Source organism: Sebastes fasciatus, chromosome 2, assembly GCF_043250625.1.
Source record: "Sebastes fasciatus isolate fSebFas1 chromosome 2, fSebFas1.pri, whole genome shotgun sequence".
Lineage (NCBI taxonomy): Eukaryota > Metazoa > Chordata > Actinopteri > Perciformes > Sebastidae > Sebastes > Sebastes fasciatus.
Window position 1 is genome coordinate 27,103,970 of NC_133796.1, and position 26,248 is coordinate 27,130,217.

The following is a 26,248-nucleotide window of genomic DNA, read 5'->3' on the forward strand; positions in this document are numbered from 1 at the left end:
ATACATTTTCTTTTTTTGTCTGTACTGTTTTTTTGTATGTATTTCATTGTTTTTATTGGATTGTTTTCCATTGTTTGGTTAGGGTTTTTCTGCACATTTTGTGTTGTTTAACTTTTGTTGTATTTTTAAAATTATGTTAGTTTAGATCTTTCTTCCTTTTTTGTTATTGTTTTTTTTTTCTCCTGGGGTTGGGAGGAGGTCCTTTGTATAAGCCTGTAAGGCTTCTTGACCTCTTCTGACACATTTCTTTTTTTTTTTTTTTTCATTGACTGGATTTTGTGCAGTTTTATATATGTGCAAATAAATAAATACAAATTGGCTAAGCTATTTGTGTCTGTTATTGAAATCAAATCAAGCATTCAAAACAAAAAAAGTGCATAACATAAAGGACACGCTTTGACATTTAATAAGGTGAAATAATTTCAGACAGTGAAAGGAGGACCAAATAACAATAGGATGATGACTCCTCTATCCATGTTAAAGGTCCCATATCGTGCTCATTTTCAGGTTCATAGTTGTATTTAGTGTTTCTACTAGAACATGTTTACATCATGTAATGTTCAAAAAAACCTTTATTTTCCCCATACTGTCTGCCTTAATATACCTGTATTTACCCTCTGTCTGAAACGCTTCGTTTTAGTGCATTTCAACGGAATTGCAACGGAATTGCAACGGAATTGCGTTGCTAGGCAACAGTTCGGGTCCATGTTTACTTCCTGTCAGCTGATGTTCTTCTACCAGGGCACCATAGAGAGCCTCCTGACAGGCTGCTTCACCACCTGGTACGGCAACTGCACCAACGTGGACCGTAAGGCGCTGGAAAGGGTGGTGCGCTCGGCCCAACACATCACCGGGTGCGAGCTGCACGGCCTGCCGGAGCTGTACACCCAGCGGTGCCTCAGGAAGTCCCTGAGGGTTATTAAGGACAACACACACCCCCACAACAGACTGTTCTCCCTCCTGCCCTCTGGTAGAAGATACAGGACCCCAGGACTCTAACCAGCAGACTGAGGAACAGTTTTTTCCCCCAGGCCATCAGACTTTTAAATAGATAATTCGACACGACACCTGCTCACACAAAAATATATCTTATACTGTATATACTGTATATGTTCTTAATATCCCTGTATATATATTCTTAATATGCCCTTGTACAAAATATTCTTCTTTATAATTGTAATATAAATGTAATTGTAATGTAAATGTAATATAACTTATTATTTTAATGGAGCTTCCCAGCAAAAAGTATTTCACACGTTTGTACCTGTACAACCGGCGTGACAATAAACATCTTGAATCTTGAATCTTGTTATTTACATACACTGCAACAGGAAACAAACTGGGACACATGTAGAATGTTTACGTTTAAAACCGTGTACTATTTGTGACATCACAAATGGACAGAAATCCAAACGGCTTGTTTCAAACGCACAATTTCTGAATACGGGGCTGTGAGTATATTGTATATATCCGTATATTGAGCGTTTTGATAGTTTAACAGTATTTTATATAGCACTTAAACTTGCTTTATAATGTAAAAGACATGAAAAATCACTTTTTTACAATATGGGACCATTAGTGTTCATTTACTATCAGGCAGTCTTGAAGCCGCCTGAGGGGTCCTTGTAGCCGCTACCGTTAGCTGAGCAGCAGCTAGTCAGCTCATTGGCTAGTTAGTCTCTGAGAGCATCCTTCTAGAAACACCACTGAGAGCACAAGACTGCTCTTATCACAGCTAAAGAAGGAAATCTCTTTGAAGACAAAGAGTATAAAGGTAATGGATTCACAACAACACACAATAGATGTATATTAAACTGTGATTTGTTGAATAAACCGTCTTTAGTGGAGCGGACTGAGCTAACCGAGGCGACGCAGCGTCAGACATGCTCTTTGTTCTTCACACTCACTAACCGTGTCTATCGACGACACTTCTTCTAGTATGTCGTAAAGAATAAGTGTTTTTTAATTGGTTTATGTTGAAATGACACATCTGGTTAGCTCTGGTTATCAGCTAGAGGCCCTTTAACGGAGCTGTTAGCTCCTCCGCTAACAATGGAGCCAGAGGAGATTAGAGGAGCAGTCTGCTCATCACACTGATGTCATGTCACGGTAGCTAGCTGTGGTTAGTGTTGCTCTACTGGAAGACTAGATAGATAACTATGTTTATAACGCTGACTGGCATTAGGTGACTTAGTGTTAGTAGTGCTAGTATCTGTGAGATAAAGGATAGCCGGTGTCTCAAAGGAAGCTGTGGTTACTAACTTTCAATAGAAGGCCCACATTTTAACTTGTGCTTTCTATCTTCCTCTGTCAAGTTAAGAGTTTATTTCAGCGTCTTTACACGTATATATTCACAACTAACCATGTAAAACACGTAGCTACTAGGATTATGTAACTATAATCTTGTTTTATTCCTTTCTTTGCCCCAAAATCAGAGACTATTTGCTGGATAACGTCGGTATCACTTCCCCTGTCCCAGTGGTTTACAGTGGTTTCACTATCCTGATGTTAACCCCTGGACGAGATTAAACAAAGTTCCTAAAGCACTGTTAGATAAACATACCAAACGTTACTTAAAGTGAATAACATCATCCTGGGCAGGGTCTGAATTTAACCTTTTTCCTCACCTGCCACTGTGGCAGATTACTGAACATCTCTACCAGCCACTTCTGATATCTAGGTAGTAAACTTTAAAACTGTAAACACTGAGTCAGTGGTACCAGACACATTTCATGGTATTAGGTGATAATTAGCAAGTTACCTGTTTGGAATTACTGTCAAATTACCCCAATATTTACCTCAAAATCTATCGAAAATTACTTTATTATAAATATAATTTAATAATTATATGCTAAAATAGTATATAATGGTTAAAATAGGGCCCTTATTCGTTTCTTTGCCAACATTTTAACTTGTGCTTTCTTCCTTCTGTCTAATTAATAGTTTATTTACACGTATATGTTCCCCCAACTAACCATGTAAACACGTAACATGATGTTATGTCTCAGGATAACATTAATTATACTCTTGTTTTATTCCTTCCTTTGCCCCAAAATCAAAGATTTGCTGGATAACGTCCGTTTCACTTGCCCAGTCCCAGTGGTGTGTGGGTGTCAGTATCCTGATGTTAACCCCTGAAATAGTTCCTAAAAGCAATGACAGCACTGTGAGAAAAAACACACCAACGTTACTTAAAGTGAATAACATCATCCTTCCTGGGTAATCTCAGTATATCAGATGTATTATATGTGAAACCTCATCCTTGTCGTCAAGTGGCAGTCGACCCAGACAGTAGAGCAGGATCTGAAATTAAGTTTTTTCCTCACCTGCTACTGTGGCAGGTCACTGAACTTTCTACCAGGCACTCAATACTTTTGTCTGACACTTTTGAAATCTATGTAGAACGCTTTAGATTAGTTAAAACAGTAGAAATATGGAATATATAACCTAAAGCTAGAGTTGGTAATATTCTTAAAAAAACATGTTTTATTATATTTATTGAAATTGTCATTACAGCAATCAATAAATCAAATGCTCTGACAAAAAAAGAATAAAGTCCAGCATCTGTAGCTGTCGCAGGACTCCAAGCTCGTCCAATCATTTTATTTGGCTCAAATATTCCTTATTATAATATTCCTTATTATAAGGAAACCTTATTATAATATTCCTTATTATAAGGAAACCTTATTATAATATTCCTTATTATAAGGAAACCTTATTATAATATTCCTTATTATAAGGAAACCTTATTATAATATTCCTTATTATAAGGAAACCTATCTGCCATGGTGGCAGGTGACCTGAAAGTTTTACCTGCCACAGCCAACATTTACCCTGTATTTGGCAGGTGGCAGGTGCTAACATTCTAATATAAATAACATACATGTCTGCATATGTATAAATACCCAAAATGAGAGACCTGCCTCATCATTTTAAGTAATTGCAGGATTAGAGATACTTTTGTACAACTATAATTTTCTCCATTTTCACTCTGGTTGTCTATACACAGCAGGGCATAACCCTTATTCTCCCTCCTTTATGTTAAATAATTTCTTACACTGCACTGTAACTTTTATTCAAGTATATTAACCTGTCTTATTTTATTTAGCTTTGTTTTTAGTGTCTAATCTTTTGGATTTTTAATGACTGTTTTTAATTGCATTTAAATGCCCTTTTATAATGTGTTTCTTTTGCACTTTGTGTCGATGCTGTTGGTGTTTTATGTAAAGCGCTTTGAATTGCCTTGTTGTTGAAATGCTAAACTTGCCTTGCTTTGCCTTGTCATTGGTGGTTTAGAACAGAGCAGTCCATGCGATGACCCCTTATCATTGTTGGAGCCATGCACTTCCCTTCAGTGAACTGCGTGGTGTTATCTATTGTGTAGTTGGCGTATTGTGTCTTTGTCTATTCTTTGTGCATGGTGGCAAACCAGTTTCCCCTTTGGGGATTAATAAAGTTCATCCTATCCTATCCTATGTACTATCCTATCATCTCATCTGTACTTCTTTCAAAAGATGGACTTCTAAATCGCTATAATCTCTGCTTATCCTCAGGACTGAAAATGTAAAATCTTTTAATGCAAATAATAAATTTTCTCTCCATAGATGCCTTCAGTGATGGTTGGCAACAATGCTGTCCAGTCTGCCATTCCAGACCTGGGAAATGCAAGTAATTCTGAGACCATGAAACAGGTTCTTGCTGTGATTGACAAGAAGGTTCGCAATATGGAAAAGAAAAAGGTATCTCTAGTTCATTATTTTCTCTTGTTTAATTCAAAGCAGTGTGAGATTTGTGTTTTGTTTTTTGTGTATGTGTTGTAGTTGATGTCATCAAGCTTTCTTTCCATAGCATAGGATATGACATAATTATCCCTTTTACTAATTTGGGAGAACACAGATGAAGATATCTACTTTAAGCTGAGAAAGTTAAAGTATGTACTCAATGTCAGTGGGTTTACTAAGTGGGCTCTAATAGTACATTTAAAATGCTAAGCAGTATTAACTGCCCATCAGTGAACAGCAACTGAGTCTGTACCTAGTCCTGTCCCTTTCCCAGAACACGGCAGCTTGGTCAGAAACTGTCTTTGATTTCACCTAATCATTCTACTAAATACTGTTTTAGATTTTCAAGATTCAGAAAGCTTGCCCCAATTTGCTGCAAACAGCAGCAGCCAATTAGCTATCTGTCTTGGTTAAAATCCTAGGTCTTGGTCCTAATTTGTCCTCCATACTGCCATAACTTGTGTATAGCAAAAAAAAAAGATTTATCCTAGGTTCCACCTTTTATTTATAAAACCACATTGATAAAGGAATACTTCACCCTTAAAATGAACATTTGTATATCAATTACTCCCCATGTGTTACCTTGAATTCTCGAAGAAAACTTTGTTTTTCTCACATTCCTCCGCGGTGAAAAGAGAATCCGAAAACAGAGTAATCCTTGATGAATTGAAAAAAGTAAATGGAGGCCAAGTCTAACAACAGCAAAACTATATCAAAACATCCGTTTACAAACTCCCACACAACTCTTGCAGTATAATCCAAGTCTTGTTTATCCAGTCGTATGCTCAGTACTTCCCAAACATGTTTTTTTCCCCAAATCTTACTATTCAAAACACTTCCTCCACTACCGTCTCATGCACGGACTCGCAGAGTGCAAGCATGAGACGGTAGCTTTTTGCTCAGTGTTGGAAATTAGCACCAGCCACCAGCCAAATGCTGGTGTTATGTGCAAGTGGCTGCTAGATTTGCTTCACTCACCACCAGCCAAAAAAACAATGGTAATCTATTGATAGATTTTGGAATCCACCAGCTACATACAGTGGCAGATGGACAAAAATGTAATTTCCAGCACTGGTTTTGTTGGCTTCCATTTACTTCAATTCATCAAGGATTTATTTCGTTTTTGTATTCTTTGTTCACCGTGGAGGCATGCGAGAAAAACAAAGTTTTCTTCAAGAATTCAAGGTAGCACATAAGTGAGTAAATGAGTAATTGATATACAAATGGCCATTTTGTGGTGAAGTATTCCTTTAAGGCTCTCTCACCCAGCTGTGTGAGGGATCAATTTCTGTTATGCAAGGATGTGATTTCTTCATCTGTTGTTCATGAGTCTGTTTCACATTTTTCTCAATATTCTTACAGTCCAAACTGGATGACTGTCAGGCGAGGAAGAGTAAGGGAGATCAACTGAATCAGGATCAGCTGGTAAGATAAGACAATGGCAGTTTGTATACAGCTTTGCTTTTATTGCAGTCTGCTGCAATGTAAATGCAATGGCATCTTATACACCTACATAATGATAAATGAAATATAATAACAAAGATACCTTTTTAAAATATAATCTCATCAGTGTTATCAGCATTCTGAAAAACAGAGCGTCTTTATCTGTTACTGTATCCTGTTCTATTAGACTATTAAATCATTTTTAATTAATACACAAATCTCAATTTTCTTTCCATGATGTACCTGAAGGATGCCTTGACAAAGTACCAAGAGATTGCCAACAACCTTGAGTTTGCTCGAGAATTGCAGAAGAGCTTCCTGGCATTGGGTCAAGAGGTGAGTCCTTAGTTAAGATTGTTCCCATAACTTACTGGGGTTAATCAGTGGCTCTTGAGTAACATTTAGTGCTTACAAAATCAGGAAACCCTGTATTCCTTCTCAGTCTCCAGTCTTTATAAAACCAAATTATATATCGAGATCTTGCTTACAAATATCACCGTTACCATGACCTGTTGTAACTGATACTCTACACCAGGGATATCTTAACAACCAATCATGACAAGTATTCACTGAATACAGACTGCTTCAGAAAAGCTTGAAATATTGGAGGTCATAGAGAGAAACACTAGAGTGATTGGCATCAGCAATACTTGTAAGACTCTACGATTTGTTTTGAGCCCTTTTGAAACCAAACGTATGTCTGACTGTGTGTTCAGATTCAAAAGGCAGTGAAGAAGACTGCTAGACGGGAGCAGCTGCAGCGGGAGGAGATGGAACAACGGCGGCTGAAGACAGTGTTGGAGCTTCAGTTTTTACTGGACCAGTTGGGAGATGAGAGTGTCAGGCAGGACCTTAAACGGCCTGATGCCACTGGTTCCCCTCTGCTCAGTGACGCTGACCTCAAATCCCTGGATGAGTTTTACAAGCTGGTTGGACCTGATAGGAACTATGATGTCAGGTATGAGCTGCCACTAATATTTAAGTGCGCAAGTTATGTCTAGTTCTTACGGTAGAATTATCACTGCTTAAATTATGGTTATAATTTGTCAATAGCTGCATTTGTTTAACTGGGTAATAAATAATGGATGTAAGGATATTGAGGGCCAATAGCATACTACCAAGTTCTATATTCACCCTGTTGTGTAACTTGCAGGTTGACTGAACAATATGAAGAAGCATCATTACACTTGTTGGAACTGCTTGAAGGCCGGGACAAAGCTGTGGCAGGGACCACATGTAAGTATTATCATGGCTCTTGATCCCCCACCACATAAACACAAATCATTAGAAAATGAATGTGTATGTGTATTAGGGGTGTGAATCTATCTGAAGCTCACGATTCAATTTTGATTCTTGGGGTCACGACTCGATTCAAAATTGAGTCTCGATTCAAAACAATTCCAGATTCAAAATTGATACTTGACTCAGGACATAGGAGTGGTTTTCAGGATCTACCGAAGTCCGCTGTGCGCTAATAAAGGCGATGTGGCAAATTATGGCATGAAAGCATTGTAAAGTATGTGTGTATAAGATTATGGAGTTTTTATATTTGAAAAAGTTGTATCAACTGATTGCAATAATCTAAACACACAAAGGCAAAAGGTAACATTTATTCATGCAAAACTTGCACAAATAAACACTTTCTCCATTTTTTAAAAACAAGTTTAAGTTATACTAAAAATAGAAAGGTTGCCTGTTACATAAATTGGTCGCTCGCTTTGAAAGCGCCGCAATGGATGAGGAACAGCTGATTTGTGAAGGGGAAATGAGGAGTTACCTGATACGATACCTCCTCATTTCACTGCAAAAATCTAAATAAGGTGGCAGCTGGCTGAAAGGAGATTGCCTGAAAATGTCCTACTTGCTGTTGGCTATATTATAAGTCATTTCCCGTAAATAGGCCTATCACAATATAAAACGTGTTTTCTATTTAACTCTGTTTTCAAATTTAGGATATTCGTTGACAGCCCTAGTGTGTAGGATTACTGTCCATCAGTAGCAATATCTAGGTTCTTTTGTTGAAAAAAACCACATTTAAAATAGTTTTTGGAAGTTGTGAATCGATTCAGAATCTTAGAAAATAAGAATCTTGATTCTTACCTCCAATAGATTTTTTTCCCCACCCCTAACGTATATCATTAAGCCATGCTTTTGTTTTCTGACTTGTCACGCTGTCTTTGTTCCAGACAAGTCACTGAAGGACACTCTGGAGAAAGTGCTGCTGAGTGGTTACTTTGACAGAGCACAAACTCATCAGAATGGGAAGTGTGAGGAGGAAGAGGAGCAAGAGGAGCAGACTGTGGTGGCTGAGTCTAAGGCTGGGAAGCAGCCATCAGAACCTGGTAACTAACAACACATTAGCAGATATGTGTGTGTGAGATTTTTCCTTTTACCCAGTAAGAAAACTGTCTTCATGTTTGCCTTTTTTTCTCCAGAAGCATCAGCTACTGAAAAATACACAGAGCCAATTCAAGTGGAAACCACAGAGGTGAGATTTCCATGAGTATTGCATTAATAATGCATAACAAATCCCACAAATCACAACTTTGCAGTTGAACGTTTTTTTTTTATTATTTGTTACGTTACATTTTCTTAGTTTTTTTTTCTTGTGTTATAGTTCGTAAACAGACAGTTCATTCCAGAAACTACGTACAGCAGTACAGAAAAAGACCAAGTGGAGGAGTGGACAGTGGAGGCTCAGGTGATGCTACACCACTGCATCGGCACAGTTCTTAATGCCACTGTGCGTATGTCTCAACATCTTGTATTTGTGTGTATTCTAATGTGTCTGTCACGTGTCTGTGTGTTGAATAGATGGTGAATTCCCTCCAGCACCAGCCCCCTGCCCAGCTGGCTGCAGAACCAACCGCTACTGTGAACCACGGCAGTCCCCCTCCGGCTGCTGACCCAGTGGTCAGGAAGCAGGTCGTGCAGGACCTCATGGCCCAAATGCAAGGGACGTACAACTTCATGCAGGTAAAAAGGTCCAGCATACTGTGTACTGTAATGTCCAGGGGTCTCATTTAGAAAACAGTGCGTAGGATCCATACTTAAAATGTACGTGCGCACAAAAGCTGAAAATGGCGTGCGCCAAAAAAAATCTGACTTCTAAAACTGTGCGTACGCACACCTGCAGGCAATGTTCCCTTTTATAAATTCAGTACACCTTGAAATGTGCGTGCTTGGATCCGCCTCATAATCCGCTCTCTACACGCCCACATTCAACCATAAATGGTCGATGCAAAGCACCTCATGAATGTTTCTGTATGTAAATGAGCCTGTTGATCAGTGGAGCTTTACGGTGAATCACAGCAACTACCGAGAGGAAGACCAAGAAAAGCATTTTTTTCTGACAGAGATCGAGGTGCTTATAGGAGGACACTTTTTCCCCTCCTAATTCTTTCATTCACGTCACGTAGTCCTCAGTGCCGGTATATCCACTACGCAGCATGTTACGAGTGTCACCGCTGTGTTTATATGTTTACAGCCATCAGACGGATCGATTCACAACTTGCCAATCACTAATATCCACCACCTGGATATCATTTGAAAAAGGAAGTTTGATAGGTGAACACTATTTATTTATTTATTTAAGTTTGTTAATGGTGAACTTGGCCTGCATTTAAGATTTGGACTGATAATGATCATGAGGATATGGAGTGATTGTGTGAAAGCTGTCACTGGCTTTATTTACACACTTTGTTCATTTACACAATCCATAGTGGTGAAGATGTGCCGGGTGGAGGTGACTGGAGGAAGCGGAGTGTGTGTGGCGCACAGCGGTGGCGCACTGGAGACACAGTTGCATCGGATAGCTGTTTTTTCATTTTGTCCATGTATACTGTACCTGTCCCTGTCCCTGTCCTTATCTAATAAACCATAAATAAATGAATAAGTCATGTCTTGTTCACTGCAGCGATTTTTCACACAACAACTTTATGAAAACTAATATCATACTTGCTGATATATGCACACTATTAGAAGATATTATTAAAGCTGCTGGCGCTCTGTTCTGCCACTCTTTAATGCTATTTCATATAATCTTGGATTCCTACAACCCAATGATGATGAATTCAACAGCTGCTCCACAGCTGACCACGAGTGTCGGGCGTGATGGTGAGACAGCGCTGATGAGATATGAGCAGAATTTGATTTGAGTTGGTTTATATCTTTTACATTTGTACGGTGCTTATGGAATAGTTATGGCTCACGAGCACAAATAACACTGCTGGTTTATATGATTATGATAAAATGGATATAAGTATGAAGTGAAGTTAAATGTGTGAGGGGCATCATTATACATATAATCACATTTAATTTCTACAGTCTGGCTTCAATTCACCACCTCACCATCTTCGTCGCCAGTTTCCCCTGCCTCCATAATGTGCGTACGCGTGGTCCAAAGTTTCCGTTCAGGTGCGCACATTCTCCCGTTAAGTGTTTTTATAAATCACAACTGTTGCGTGGTGAAGTGGTGTACGCACATTTAAGGCCCCATTGTGCGTACGCAATGATTATAAAGGAGACCCCTGCTCAGTGCTGTTGCTTCTCAGACACTTAATGTGTCATTCATACATTAGCATACCTATGTGATTCATATAGTGAAATTGTCTTTTTTCACTTGGAGGTCACTGTCTAGCAGTCAGGTACGCAAAGAACTGAGTATGAGTAAAACATTTCTTTTATGGCACTTTTCAAAAACCAAATTATAATGTCTCACACGTGGAAACAAACCTACAATAATAAAAGGAAATGGAAAAACGTAGGTAAAATACATTAAATGGGATCAGATTACTAATAAAATAAGGTCAAACAAATTCCAATTACATCCAACTATAAAGCAAGGAATCTCTATGTCCTTCGCTTATTTTGAGAAGCACTCATCCGATCTACTTCACACTTGGCGGGTGTATTGTCGGGGAACCAAAGGAAGTGCTTTGATGAATTTGGTGTAATTTGGCTTCACGACACGTTCGATATTAATAAACTTTGCATAAACAAGCGTGTGCAGGGGCTTCAGGGCTCTGCAGACTAAGCCGAGCATGTCGTCCGCAGCAGGCAGCTTGCGGCTCATTGACTACAGTTCACTGCAGTTCCCCGGGCTCCTCTTCACTTCCCTGGAATCAACACAAGCATATAGCCAACTGGAAGCAGAATCAATTGTATTTCACCGGCCTGTGTGTTTCCCCCCCCGTGTGTAAGACTGTATTTCCCTGGTATAAGACTTAAAATTAACTTATGACACTAATAACGTTACCTCCAGCAAAATACCTCCGATAATTAAATCCATGCGCTACTTTATAACCGCAGTGGTTATGTCAAAGAAAGCGACTAATACGTGACTAATTACGTCCGCTATTTCACCAATGTTTCTGACTGCGAGTAACCCCGACTTGGGTGTGTTTTTCAGGGGCGGATTTAGTGAGGCAAACACCGTCTAGCTTTACTTTTCACCCTTTCTCTAACTGGGAATGTTGACTAATCTGAATCTGCAACGTAACTAGTAACATTTCTCTGTCCGGTAAATGTAGTACTTCAATGTTTTCCTCTGAAGAAGTACACATTAAGTAGTATACAGTCGAGTTGCATATTTCTTTACGTGCTTTGGGGGCTTTTTGTAAGATATTTTTGGGTTCGATGAGTTAGAATAGTAACATAATTCAATCATTTTCATATCTAAACATCATAATAGCTGATTGGGTTCCTTTTAGTTGGGCCCCGAAGCCCAGGTTGCCTATCTTGCCTAACAATAAAGTCTGCCCCTGGTGTTTTCCCCCGTGAATCATAGTGTATTTCACCAGTGTTTCTGACTATGAGTAGCAGCAACACCACAGGCTAAGCATTCAGCCCGTTCTGAACAGGCATGTTTTGAGCGGGCACTGCAAAAGTAAAAGTATATTTTAGGAAAAGATTTAAAAGAGGATACTGTCCTCTCAGCCAGCTGTATTCTCTCAGCAGCTCGTTTCAAAGCCATGAGCAGGGCAAATTCTTGCTTACATAGGAGACTTAACCCAGATCTGCCTCAATTCAATTTGCCACTGCGCCGCCCCTACATCTGATCCATGACCCAGCAACTGTTGTTTGGGTTTCCCAGGACTCCATTTTGGAGTTTGACGGCCAAGCTCTGGACCCAGCCATCGTGTCCGCCCAGCCGATGAAGCCTGGGCAGACTGTTGACCTGCAGCAGTTGGGCTGCCCTTCAAGTGAGTGCCAGTTAATTTACCTAGACTCTGAACAGATTCTCTCGCTGAGGAGGGTGTTGTCACTGTTTTGTGATGTGGATATATTATCCTAAAAGCCTATAATGCATCACTTAGTAACATTCTTTTTTCTTTTTCTTCCAAACAGCCCACTCAGAGTCCAGACTTCCTCAGACAAGTGAAGTGTCTGGACCACAGGAATCCTCACAAGTAAGTCGAGTGGAAGCACAACAGGAAGCGGTTGTTTTGATTTGCCTGAAAGAGTGGTAGTACGGGTTATTTCTTGTATTATGTGGATCGTATTTTTAAAAGCGCTACAATGTGGATTAAATGTGATGCTCTCTGACATGTCATGATTTTATGTACTGTGTATTACAGGGTGATATTGGAATCATGTGAATATGATGATATGGTAGAAGGGAGGGAGGGAAAAACAAAGATCCCATCTCTCCTGCTGACCTCTCCTCAACACTTGTTTCCTTACCTTCTTGATTCCCTCCTTCCTCCCCTCCTCAGGCCTCGATGTCTCTGTCGTCTGAGCAGTCCCCTGCCCCATGCTCCCTGTCCCCTGCTTTCCCACCTGTCTCCAAACCCACCCACACTGGAGGCATCAATGTCAACGCCGCACCCTTCCAGTCAGTGCAAGCGGTACGCCTTCTCTCTGGGTCTAAGTGAACAATACAACAGTGAACATGTTTGGACTTATTTAATACATTCTGTTGAAAACCGTGGGCTCGCCACAATAATGACATTTTTCTGCATCCGGGAGGCGTGTTCATGTGTTTCAGGCAGGAAGACATTCTTTTTTTAACCTAGGTCAGCATGTCACAGGAGTCACAGGATCTGTTTACTGATTGGCTGTGGGTTCTCTCTGGCTGCACTTCACCGCTAAAAGTTAAACTATCATCAACTTTTAGTTTGGCCGCTCTTAGCTGAAGAATCAAAGCAGCCTCAGCTCTCTGAGCTCGGAGCAGTCGCCGCAGCTTTCCATAAACATCAAAGGTCAAAGGTCAACTTTATTATCCCACAAGGGGAAATTCATGTGGTCATATACACGTCTCATAAAAACAACATATAAAAACCTAACACAACCTAACAGTGTACAGTGTACAGTATAGGGTGGTCTACAGCCTATTTGCCTCTAGTTTAGAAGTCTAATTGCCGTCGGCACAAAAGATTTGCTATACCGCGTTGTTCTAATTTTTTTCTGCAGGAATCTGCTATTTGATCTTTTACTCCTTTTGAGTTTCTGATAGAGAGGATGGGTAGGACCGTTGAGGATCTGATCTGCTTTTTTTAGAATAAGGTCCCTGCATGGCAGCTCGCCGCAGGCCGCACTATATCGCTGCGCTGGGTTAGCAAAGTAAATCAAATATTTAAGGCCAGTTAACACGACTTATGAGTAGCAGCAAAAAAATTGTTAATTATTGGAATACCATCTAAACGGGCAACAATTTCACACGTCCCCTCATTTCCCAAACCTACAGTACGTCTTGTTCTATGGAAATTGTAATTGTGATACAAAAACTTTTCTCTCCCTATTCAGGTCTTTAATCTGAATGCACCCGTACCTCCAGCCACTGATGGCCAAGCAGATCCTCTGAAGCCGCCCAGCCAGTTCCCTGGTGGCTACGGACAGGGCTTTAGCAGCCAGTCAGAGAGTACTGTAGACCAGCCTGACATCCCACAGGAGACATTCCAGTCAGGTGAGTGTATAGCTTTGGCTGGTTGCATATCTTCAGACCAAGAAGTTGACATTGTTTATTACACGGCTTTGTTGAATACTGGATTCTGATTGGTCAATCACAGCGTTCTACGGTCTGTTATGTCTTTATAACAGACCAGTGCTATGTATAACAGACCAGTGCTATGTATAACAGACCAGTGCTATGTATAACAGACCGTTGCTATGGGCACAGTTCTGATGTTGGACTCTGGCGGATCGTTTTTGTGTCAAATTATTGATTCCTTAAGTAAGTAGCTGTGTAATAAGCGGGATAATGTACAGCTAGCAGGTCATTTTTGTGAAATAAACCTCTTCAGAATGATGCAAGACCCTCAGGGTTTATTTCACAGCAATGACCGGCTCGCTGTACATTATCCCTTACTTGTGTGCACAAGGTAAAAATAATGTCAGGATTTCAGGGGGTTCCATGCTACTAGTCAAGATATCCCTTCAGTGACGATAAAGCTGCAATAGGAGTCAATCAGCATGCCATTAAGTGAAAAAGCTGCCTTTTCAGCTTGCAGAAAGTTGTTTTAAACTGCAACTAACCACCGACTACTGCATCATAAACTTATAAAATCTCCTGTTTCGTTTGCTTCTGTCCAGTTGTTGGTGGGTTCCAGCCCCAAGACCAGGTCATGCCATCAGCAGGAGGCCATGAAGAGCCCTCTCCAGGCGCAGGGTTTGGACAGTCAGGTCAGTCCTTTTACAACAGCAGGGCTGTGCCCAGGGGCGGACCCAGGACCGGCCGTGGCATGATGAACGGATACCGGGGCTCCTCCAATGGATTCAGAGGTACAAGCATCAAACTATGTTTTACAGAGATACAATATCGTGTGGCCTCATGATTCACTGTTAAGACCAGGGCAGGAATTTCACCGGCGGCCATGGCTGCCATGGCCCGTCTGTCTGGCTTTGATGCCCCTCTGAAAACCGTATGCCTTGCGGACACAGTGGCCTTGATGCCCCTCAAGCACTGCCCCAGCTGATTTCTCTGTTTTCTCCTCTGACTCTTTCCTGTCAATATGGTTTTAAACACCAGTGTCTTTTGTTGAGATTCCGAATTTTATTTGGGCAATATCAAGTGAAACGTGGCCCACATAACTAGTGGTGGGTTTGAATTCGTGCCTGGTATGAACCATTGGAAAACCGGGCTATTAATGAAGGGGCACAGCTACGCCGTGTTCCGGCTGCAATGCAGAGCCCAGACTCCCAAAAGCGGTACCAAATTATTTTTGTGAAATAAACAGCTTTTTAAAATCTTTTATTTCACTGATAGTTATACTATGTAATTGAAATAAAATCATCCTTGACCCTTTAGTTAAATTAATTATTTCCGTGGACTTAAAATCATTGTTTTATTTGATGGCCTTGCTGCTCTGGCATTTGGCCTTTGTGCCCTCAAAAACTTGACAACACCAGGCCAAGTGGCCTTGCCCCTAAAATGATGAAATTCCAGGCCTGGTAATGACACAATACATGTTTTTATGCAAGTCCGTTGTTAATTCTAATGTATTTTGTCATCAGGGGGATATGAAGGTTATCGCCCTCCTTTCTCAAACGCTCCCAGCAGCGGTTATGGTCAAACCCAATTTAATACTTCTCGGGACTATTCCAATAACACCTACCAGCGGGTAAGGGTTCCTTTCCTTATTAACATAATACACTTTATGTACCAAAAAACTCATATAATATCTGTTATTCAGTACATTTTCAAATTTGTAAGATTGCCAGTTATTGTAAAATCCCTGTTGTTTCTTCAAGGAGGGATACCAACAAAACTACAAGCGGGGAGCTGCCCAAGGAGCTCGAGGTTTGTCGAGAGGAAATGCTCAAACAATGCGATCCTAAAAGGATCCTAAGGACCGTCAAGTCGCGCCACGTTTAACATTCAGGATTTTTGAATGTGTTCGCCCCAGCTCACTTTTATAACAATGTTTTGTTTCTCATTGGTAATCTTATTTTTTTAACTCTTGGCATACTTATCAGAGTCAGCCTGCTTTGGTCTGTCTAGATCCTCTTAATGTTCTAACACAAAATGCTGAACTTCACCACATGTAGGATTATCAGCAAGTCTGTGTGATATAAAACAACAAATAGATATTCCTGTAAACTTGAAAGATTTCATTAATTTATTTTTTGTACAAAATAAATGCAAAAAATACCCTGCCACTGTCGATCTGATTCCATGAGAATGATTTTCTCCTGCCCTGTGCTGTCAGACACTTTTTCCTCTTGATCTTATAATTTCCATAAAGGCATTTTTTTTTTTTCTTTACCCCCCCCGTCACCTCTTGCGCCAACACCTCTTTGTACGTTGATGTTATTGGTTGAGACTGTTTCAATAAAGTTGTGTTCTATTACCTTCTGGTGTGTCTGGCAAGACGGGTCCTGCCCGTCACTCAGCCCTTCGAACCTATGACAGATGGGAGTACCAGTAGTCTTTCTTCTGTCAGTGTAATCAGGTAATTAAAGCCACTATGAGGATTCACAGCATTTTTTCAAATTACTTTGATGGCATCCATTTGTTCGTTGAAAAATGAGACAATGCCAGTGTAAATTGGTGAAAGGCTATGTGTTGTGTTCAGCCTGTTCACTCAAAGATGTGGCTTGTACTACATGTATACAGAACAATGAAGCCTGCACATTAGTAGCTCATGCCTTCGCTCGGAATAAACATGGTAAGAACAAACATCGCTAATTAAATCCTACTACAGTATTAGGGTCCATTCTTCTACGGTCATACTGAAGCTTTCTGTTTCAACAAATAAGGTGCCATTGCTTTACATTTAATATATTGCTTGTGTGGATTATCCACTTAACTGTGTACATTGTACTGTAAGAGTTTGATGGGTAATTCATTAAGTGATAAAATCTGTTACACAAACTGAAAGGTCATAATAACTGTTTTATTATCTTGAACTGAGGTTGTCAAATGACTGTATTTTATCCAGCAGCAAGCGATCGGAAAAACGCAATCTGTACATTTTGTGCAAATTATGATGCAGTATTGTCTCAAAGGAACACTTGGCACACAGAAAACAAATGACACCACAAAAAAAGAAACATATTCCTGAATATATCTAAATTTTGTATAAAGTAAAACCACAACATGTCAGATCTGTTATCTCACTGGATGCAAATGAAGCTTTCTTCAGTAAAAAGTGGCAATAGGTAAACAGCCGATTGCCATGGTCACAGTCTGACAGCTAGAAGAAACCACATTACATGAAAAAAGCAACCTGGATAGAACAGCAATTACACCAAACTGGTCATTTGTGGGGAAATATGCCATGCCGTGTTTTTCAAATTAGAACCAAGTAATACACATCTGGTGCCAAATACAATGACGTAGACTGAAAGCAAATTCAGAGGTTTTCATGTCACACTTTGACTTTAACAGACAATATTAAACAGATATAAAAAGACAGTGGTATCATCAGACTCAGCTTTGCCCTTTTTTCTGATCAAATCTTTAAATTAACTGAACTAGTTTATTAAATCCAGCAAAATACTTTGACGCAGAACATTGTGAAGAAAGACAACGGAGTAAAAGTCTACACCTTAAATCAGCAAAACTTGTTATATTAAAACAAAGTAAAAGCCATGACCAACTCATATACATATAAACATGTCACATACACTTTTTATGTATGAACAATAGACCAAAATCGAAAAGCCCATCATACTGTTGAGTGTACCAAAGCAAATGGATTATTTCAGAGGTAAGTAGCCTAAAGCTCCCATCATGTAAGCATCTGCAGGACTTTGGGCTGTAATGACGGAGGGGAAATAGTTGTTGAATGGAGGGCTGTTCCACACCTATCTTTATTTAAAGAACCTAGCACCTTTATTTATGTTGACATTTAAGTCAGCGGAGAGCAGCTGCAGTGTTTCTGTAGACCTGTATCCGATGTCTTTACAATTGAGAAAAATCCGAAGATGTTTCAAGGTAGGTAAACATCTGATGAAACATATGAAACATTAAGAAAGTAGCAAAAGTATTGGTAAGTCTTGAAAAGTGAACAGTCTGGCTTCATGAGGGCGTTTCTGGTTAAAAGACTGGAATATTTTGTGACAGTCGCGGCTAGAGATGATGGAAATAAAATGTTTTGGACAGATCGGACCAGACTCTTGTGGGTTATGATTACATGATACTATACGTGTTTGCATCAAAAAGTCCTTAATTTTACTTTTTAGGTGAAATAGTTCTGATTAGGGTGTCAAGATGCTGCACATTGGGTAAAATTGCTATAGTGCCTTTTTTGCTTTCAGGCTCTTAATGCTGTAATAGAAAATCTTAAAAATGTCTCTTGCACCCAATTTCTAAAATGTTTGATGCAGTCCAGTGAAACACATTTCACCATAAGTCACACATGTAAACTCTTTTTTTTTTTTTTAAAGTGTTTGGGGGTATCTTGATAGTCAAGTCAGAAAATCTAACTCAAAATTCAAATGACTTTTTACACCTTATCCCCCTCAACCGCTGCACTGTACATATCCAACCAGCTCTTAGCTCAGACCTATCAGGTTGTAGAGCCAGTAGCATTGTTAGAGGTTCTGTACGACAAACATCGGGTAAAGAAGGCTCACAAATATTATATTTTTGTATAATTGTATTACCAAACATTCTGGATAATTTCTGTAATCAAACACTCCTTGAAAATGTAACTATGCACGTCCATGGTTGGTCATTTTTACTATTGTAATTCTGTTATGTTATCCAAGGATTACAGTTATCAAACACCGGTGTCATTCAGCAGGGATTCCTTTCGTTCTGCTCTCCTTCATCTCAAGTGTCCTCCAAACCCCTAAGTCATGCTGGTTAAAGAGGCCCTAATACGCAGGAGGAACTGCTCCTCTGCACACTGGAGTGGAGGTGCTGCGAAAAGTCTGGTTTGTGGAGGTTCAAGTTCTGACAGCATTGTTATGGCAGGTGATGCTGCTGGCCCTGTGCAGCTTCCTGGTGGCCTGGTGGCAGATCATGGTGTGTCTGGGGCAGACCATGCTGGGCCAGGTCTTCATGGTGTTCCTGAGGTGTATATTGCGGATCGTGGGGTGCAGGATGATGCGCTTGCTGTTGGGCCTCATGTTCAGGATGCAGCTGGAGGTCGACTTCGTGCATCTCTGGGATGGCATTTCCTTCAACTGTAACAAGGAAACAGTTTGACATTCTCAGAGGTCAGGTGGTAAAATCACAAGACAGAAGGGTGCGATCGAAACTCACCGTGAACCTCTGGAGGGGGTTCTACTTTCTGTGATTTCAGCCGTTCCATGTGCTCGACTGCCTGTAACGAGTTTTCATATTGTTATATTTGGTGAATGCACACAGTACTGTGGATAGTCAGAGTCAGTTTAAGCTTAAATACAGAGGGTAATTAAGTCAGAAAATGTAGTTACACTGAGATTCTACGCACAGATTTGGTGTCTTGTTCAGGTGAAACCTCCTACAGAACTACATTTTCCTACAAAACTTACAGAATCAAGTTTGGATGAGAACAGTCCACTGTTGGAATAAAGCTACTGTATCAAACCTCGCCTGCAACTACAATATTTCCGATAACCGTGTACCACTCCGTACCTGTTGCAGCTCTACTTTCTGTGCATTCAGCTGCTCCTGCTGTCTCTCCAGCTCCTCTCTCTGTTGCTGGAGGTCAACAGACTTCTGGTTGAGATCCTGTTCCTGCTGAGTAAGATGCTCCTCAAACTCCTTCATCTCCTCGTCTGTGTAGGCCTGGTTCTGCTCCAGGGTCTGAGGAGCACAGAGCGGACGTGGCACCAGCTTATTACAGTCCTACTTCTTTTGAGATGACATTACTGTTGATGTGATAAATATATTGTGTCTCACCTCCCAGCTATCGGGCTCCAAGAATTCCTTTTTCTTTGTAGCAACCAGGAACTCCTCTAACGAGACCAGTCTGTCTTTGTTAGAATCCACCTATGAGGAAGACGGGAGCGAAGAGCTTAATGCAAAGAAATAAATCACATACACTATAATTTATTGACTGTCAAGGCAATAGATAACAAATGGGAGGCTCTATGCATATGCATATGCAAAAAACTATCATGTAACCGTGCAACTTACTGTACCTCGTTCATAACATGCTCTCTCATACGCAGCCTCTCTTCCTCCATCTCCACCATATCATCCTCTTCATTGGTGGGGTCATAGATTTTTTCCAGCTAAAAATCACAGAGACCAACAGTCAGTGCAAAGACCATTCACTGAAACGTGACACGTTTTCAGATGCCATGGCTTTACTTACCTCTTTGGTGAACAATGCCTCCAGTTCCTGTTCATCAAAATAGCCATCTCCGTTGGTATCTGCAGTATAAAGAAAGAAAGGAAAAAGACTGTGATGAACAAATACACCATTAGCAAGGAATAGCAACGGTCCGGTATAGCGCCCGCATAACTGCAGGCGCCGCACCGAACCGCCTTTCCATCTCCCACTCCATTTTACTCTCACTCATGAACAAGACCCCGAGATACTTAAACTCTCTCGCTCCCCCTCGGCAGGCAGATTATGTATAAATGAGCATCATCCCCTCAGCCTTTACAGTTGCCGGTGGATAAAGGTCTCACCGTGCAGGTTGAAAAAAGTCTTGGGGTCAAAATCTTCAGGGTCCAAGCCATCAGCTTCCTCCCACACCTCCTTCAGTTGATTCTGGCTACCCTGCAACATGGAAGCAAAATCACATTTGAATTACAGCTGGATAAATAACAACACGTTTCAACATTCTGGTAGATAGTTCACGTCAATACTGGACATACACTCCGTAGAAACCCAAAACCAACCATGTACTGGTCTGGACTAAAGAGTTTCTCTTCATGAAACAAAACACATCATATCTGTGTTTCAGGTTGCCAGCCATGTGTGTGTGTGTGTGTGTGTGTGTGCCTGAATCAGACTCACCGGGTGGTTGACTTTAGGGTGGTCAGCGTGCTTCTTCTTCATCTCCTCATAGTGCTCCTCCTCTTTTTTCCTTTCGTCGTCATCCAGCGTTTTCAGGTGTTCCTTTCTGTCGTGCTCTTTCGTCATCTCATACTTCTTGAACTCCTCGTGTCTCTCTTTGTCGTAGTTCTCCAGATCTTTAGTGGCCTTTACACATGGGGGAAAAAATGACAAAGGTTAGAAATCCGCTTTGATTGAAATTTATAAATTAATATGGTACAATGTCCTACCTAATAGTTATGGGGGAAATTACCTTATTTCACATTGTTAGCCCATCTGGAAACTAAACTAAGCTTATTTATTTAACTGCATGCATTCAGCGTATAGTACCGTTTACTGAGATGTCTGAATGCTTCTACCCCCCCAGGCTCCATTCATGCTGTTGCTTCAATTAGGTATGAAAACCAACTTGTAAAGACTTCAAACCTATGTCATGCATTTTAAAATAATTAATAAGAAATGTAATTTTCTTTGAACAGCAAATGAGCTAGAGGAGCAGGCCTAAACTTGTCCCCTCAATCTTGACAATTTGTGCTAATAATGAACTGAAATGAAAACTGAAATAGTGTGAACATGTCCTCAATTCAACATTCTTTATGGCATGAAGTAGCAATGAGATTTACCGATCTGATGAGCCGATCCAGGTCATCCACTTCAAATGTATGTGGGTTCATGTGGTTCAGGTACTCAAACTGTTTGAGCATAGCCTGGTGGTCCACTGCAATGTCTATTCAGGGAGGAATCAATGACATAAATAACAACATACACAGATACATAACATAGAATTTTCCTTATAATTTATTCACCTTTATGTACTATTTAAGTTGTAGCATCTAACTTTAAATATAGATCAAAATGAAATATAAATGTTGTTGCACAACATACCGTTCCCTCCTTCAAGGTCTTGCTTGGCCTTAATCAGAGTTCGGAGTCGGCTCACCTCCTGCCTCTTCAACTCGTCCAGCTTTGTTCTGACATGATGGCTGACAAAGTCCAGCTCTTTGGCCAGCTTGCCTTGCTGTATTATACATCAATACATTTGTGTCAGCTTGTGTTAATGAACACTTAGAGTTATAGCAGTACATGTAATAAATAGATAAATTCAACGTTTCACTAATATTATTCTCTAAACTTGAAAAAAAAAAAAATGGTGCATCGAACCAAAATTTTAAAAAAGAAGAAGAAAAGCTATTGGTAGTATTTCTTAAAGCTGCTATAGATAACCTCCCCTCTCCTCCCCCATTCCATTGCATTTACTTTACAACAAGTGGTTGCCAGATTTACCATCAAACTCAGCCATTTATCTTTTTTTTTCTACACTAACTGACGACCCAGAGATTCCATGTGATACCAACATTGTACTACTATTGGCTCACAAGCCTTGTTGGAAGAGGGAACCAAACGTCAGATATATTCCACAGATATAAACAAAACATTCATTTTAGACCCGCCAACATTTTTAAATGATTAATTCACAATCATAATAATCTTTTTCAGGAAAAGCAATATTTTTATTCGGCACCTTTCTAAAGGCTCTGTGGATGTATTCTTTTTTAATATATCCACCGAGCCTACATATAAATGTTATCAATAAGATCTTTAACAAATCCATGATCAAGTGAAAGCCCATAATTTACCAGTCAGAGTAATGATGTACGAGTAGTTTACACATGGCTGATAAGACTAAACAAAAGAAAAGCAGGCTACCTTGATGTCTTCCATGTCTGTATTGTGGAGCTTTTCTCTGAAGTGCTGATCTTTCTCTAGAAAATCAATGACTTCCCTGAGGTAGCGGTCGTAGTGGAGTCCTGTGTCCTATAAAATGGAACAAATCAAATGTCACTTAATTGTATATTACACATAACACACCAAGTAATCCTACAATGATCATCACTTTTTGTTTATTATGTTTTATTGTCAGCACTTCTTCAAGAGGGCTGATGTAGTGAAGACTGTGTAAGTGAGTGACGGGATACGCATCTGCTGACCAACAAAACAGATCCTCTGTCCAGATGTTTGATGTAGAGATAACAGGTTTTGTTATAAATGTCTACAAATGGTATTACTGCCTTCTGCAAATTGCCATATGCTGCAGCTGTTCTGTAGTTAAAGACCACTTATTTAATTCTCCATAAAAAAGGTTGCATTTGTATGCATTCTCACCTCAAGACACAATCTACATGGTATTTGTTTAAGCTCTGTTAACCCAGTAAGTCAATATTTAACATGGACAAACTCCTCCTGAGGCAGAAATCAGAGACAGAGCAACGACATCTGGAGCTGTTGTACTGATGATGAAATGGATGTGTGATTTTTGAGTGGAGTGTCTGATTGAGGTAATTTAATTGTAGCGCTAGAGACATAAGGCCATCTCTCATTTCAATTAATCTGGGTGCTGTTACCAAGCTCTCTCTTGTTTACTGCCTGTGAAGCAGCTGATAACAGCGACATAACTGCACAGCACCAGGGCTGTAACTAACAAGTTATTTATGCTCCTTATTTTCTGAACATTGATTAGTCATTTTCTGTATAAAATGATTAAGGCCTATCCCAAGTTACATAAGCCTACATACATTCTTAAATATTCATAATTATACGAAACAGAAAAACAATCTCCATATTTGAGAAGCTGTAGATTTGGGATTTGTAGTTGATTTAAAAAGATGTTAATTATCAAAGCCAGATAAAATGTTGGTGTAGACTCTTTAATCTGTTGTTTAATTTATTGTTTTTGCTACCAACTATGGCTGTAAGCAGGGAATGAAATTAGCACCTGCCACCTGCCAAATATACAGGCTAAATGTTGGCTGTGGCAGGTGAAAATTTCAGGTCACCTGCCACCATGGCAGATCGGTTTTCCTTATATTAATTAATATATTGGGTAACACTTAATTTTACAGGTCCACTATTTCTCAATAGCTGGTAATTTATTTAATACATTTCCAGGTAAAAAATACAAAGTTCATTGTTTTGCTTTATTTCCATGTCTGCTGGTAAATAGATAATAATTAGCAAATAACTTAATTTCATAAAAAAATTCCCTGAATCATGATATTAGCTACCAGGTTACATTTGTGTAGACATAAGTCACACAATTGTGAGATTTGTGCCTGATCAGAAGTGTCTTCTATTAGTTTTGGTTTTCCATGACCGATGAAGAGCAGCCGCTTCTCAAGCCTAAGGGCCCTATTTTAACAATTATATACTGTTTTAGCATATAATTATTAAATTATGTTTATAATAAAGTAATTTTCGATACATTTTGAGGTAAGCGTTGGGGTAATTTGGCAGTAATTCCATAGAAATTTAAAATAGGTAACTTGCTATTTATCACCTAATTACCATGAAATTTGCAGACCTGTAAAATGAAGTGTTATAAATATAGTCATGCATTAAGGTTACATGATATATCCCATAATTCTACGGTCTGGTACCACTGAGTCAGTGTTTACTATTTTAAAGCTTTCTACCTAGATTTCAGAAGTGGCAGACAAAAAAAAAAGAGGGCTGGTAGAAATGTTCAGTGACAGGAGAGGAAAAAGGTAAATTTCACACCCTGGCTGTAAGACAAAATAACAGGAATGATGATTTGCGTTATGATGTGTATACATCTTGTGTCTTCTTACCACACTAGCTGGAGTCTCTTCGGCTTTTATCTCTGGCTCTCGGAGGACTTTTGTCTTATCCATACTGATGGGCACTGCCTCTAAATACAACATCTGGACCAGCAACAGAAGAAGCCTGCCGGAGAGAAGGGCCCTGCTCCAACACATCTGGAAAACGAAGACAATTAATGAACAGTTATACATACTATAGTATTATTTACATTATATACAGTATGTGAAGATAAACAGTCAACACGGGTCGTTGTGTGGCCAGCTTCCTCATGTACCCTGATTGAAATAGCTCCTCTAGCCTGCACATAGGTTGCATATTATTGTCTAGCTGCTGATCTATGCAGAGGAAGCTGCTGGTGTAGCTTTAGCTCTGCCACTGACAGATTGAGCTAATCACAGTCAAGCACCTAAACTACTCATGTGTGAGTCAGTCTGAGCACAACATGGTCATGACACTAAACGTTAAAGGTCAACAGCTTCACTACAGAGCTCCATAGGTGAGCGTTTTCCCTGTATACTCACTTTATTATGGATCCTGGAGCTCGTCTGCTCTGCTTCCTCTCAGCTGGACTTGTGTCGGCAGCTAGCTGTGTGAGCTAGTCAGCAGGGTAGGTTGTGTGAGTGAGTGGCAGCGTTAACCTCATTGGTCAATTCAGCTGTCCGTCAATAATGGACTAGCACGTTAGGCTGCAGTGAGTTGTACGTGGCGAGATGACGACAGAGCAGGTGGGCGGGACCTTCTGGTTTCTAATCGAATCGATACCAACAGATTAAAAGAGTGAAGGTCAAGAAACACACATAATACATGATCATATGATACAGGGAAGATAAAGATAAAGCCTGAGTGATGCTAAATGATACATTATGACTCTTTTTTTATGAGCACAGTTTTTGATTTTCACCACAATTTTCGGATGAATTAGTGATTTATTTATGATTCGTAACCTGTGTAGGCTACATCTGTCTTGTTTATTATTTCATTTGTGAAAACGATAATTGCTTTTGAATTGAATTTATAATAATAATAATAAAAAACAAAATATATATATATATATAAATAAAAAATATATATAAATATATATTTATATAAATATATATGTAAAAATATATATATATATATTTATATGTATTTATATATATATATATTTATATATTTATATATATATATTTATATATCTATATAGATTTATTTATATATGTAGATTTATTTATATATATAGATTTATATATATATAGATTTATTTGTACATATATATTTGTATATATATATTTTTGTATTTATATATATATATTTTTTTATTATTTATTTATATATATATATAAATATATATAAGAAATAAAAAAGAACAGATTTGGCAGCTGTGCCAGAGAACATCGGCAAGAACTGCAGATATATATCTGTTCTCTGTTAATTTCTTTATTTAAGAAATATATATATATATATATCTATATATATATATATCAATTTATCAAACACATAATTAGTTTTAATTGTCTTCTTATTCTTAATGGTTCTTATCATGGT

At 39.3% G+C, this 26,248-nt stretch overlaps 2 protein-coding genes across 3 annotated transcripts; one reads left to right on the forward strand and one right to left on the reverse strand.

The window, feature by feature from the left end:
• The first annotated feature begins 1,616 nt into the window (after nt 1–1,616).
• On the forward strand, nt 1,617–16,513 carry caprin1a (cell cycle associated protein 1a). 2 transcript variants are annotated; one of them, XM_074616635.1, is made up of 17 exons: nt 1,617–1,774; nt 4,605–4,739; nt 6,144–6,206; nt 6,474–6,560; nt 6,941–7,182; nt 7,378–7,460; nt 8,411–8,566; nt 8,660–8,712; nt 8,842–8,925; nt 9,039–9,200; nt 12,319–12,427; nt 12,573–12,634; nt 12,941–13,072; nt 13,971–14,130; nt 14,757–14,945; nt 15,678–15,784; nt 15,915–16,513. In XM_074616635.1, the coding sequence occupies exons 2-17, from the start codon at nt 4,605–4,607 to the stop codon at nt 15,999–16,001; spliced, it is 1,911 nt and encodes a 636-aa protein (XP_074472736.1). In that variant the 5' UTR covers nt 1,617–1,774; the 3' UTR covers nt 16,002–16,513. The 2 variants fall into 2 exon arrangements, with proteins under 2 accessions (XP_074472736.1, XP_074472747.1); XM_074616646.1 differs by lacking the exon at nt 12,941–13,072 and having other exon boundaries at nt 1,629–1,774.
• A 525-nt stretch (nt 16,514–17,038) lies between these two features.
• Nucleotides 17,039–25,386, reverse strand: nucb2a (nucleobindin 2a). The gene is made up of 14 exons (XM_074616659.1): nt 25,246–25,386; nt 24,733–24,879; nt 22,814–22,921; nt 21,992–22,124; nt 21,730–21,833; nt 21,068–21,253; nt 20,737–20,827; nt 20,417–20,475; nt 20,241–20,333; nt 19,999–20,088; nt 19,732–19,902; nt 19,378–19,438; nt 18,302–19,298; nt 17,039–18,237 (listed from the first exon to the last, which is right to left on the reverse strand). The coding sequence occupies exons 2-13, from the start codon at nt 24,877–24,879 to the stop codon at nt 19,078–19,080; spliced, it is 1,464 nt and encodes a 487-aa protein (XP_074472760.1). The 5' UTR covers nt 25,246–25,386; the 3' UTR covers nt 17,039–18,237; nt 18,302–19,077.
• Between the last annotated feature and the right edge of the window lie 862 nt (nt 25,387–26,248).

Excerpts from the sequence above, each read along its gene's own strand:
- caprin1a (XM_074616635.1), top strand. The coding sequence starts at position 4,605 with ATGCCTTCAGTGATGGTTGGCAACAATGCTGTCCAGTCTGCCATTCCA. Across the intron at positions 12,428-12,572 it reads GCAGTTGGGCTGCCCTTCAA|CCCACTCAGAGTCCAGACTT; the intron begins GTGAGTGCCAGT and ends TCTTCCAAACAG. Across the intron at positions 14,131-14,756 it reads ACAGGAGACATTCCAGTCAG|TTGTTGGTGGGTTCCAGCCC; the intron begins GTGAGTGTATAG and ends GCTTCTGTCCAG.
- nucb2a (XM_074616659.1), bottom strand. The coding sequence starts at position 24,879 with ATGTGTTGGAGCAGGGCCCTTCTCTCCGGCAGGCTTCTTCTGTTGCTG. Across the intron at positions 20,089-20,240 it reads GAGAGCATGTTATGAACGAG|GTGGATTCTAACAAAGACAG; the intron begins GTACAGTAAGTT and ends TCTTCCTCATAG. Across the intron at positions 19,439-19,731 it reads AGAAAGTAGAGCTGCAACAG|GCAGTCGAGCACATGGAACG; the intron begins GTACGGAGTGGT and ends AACTCGTTACAG.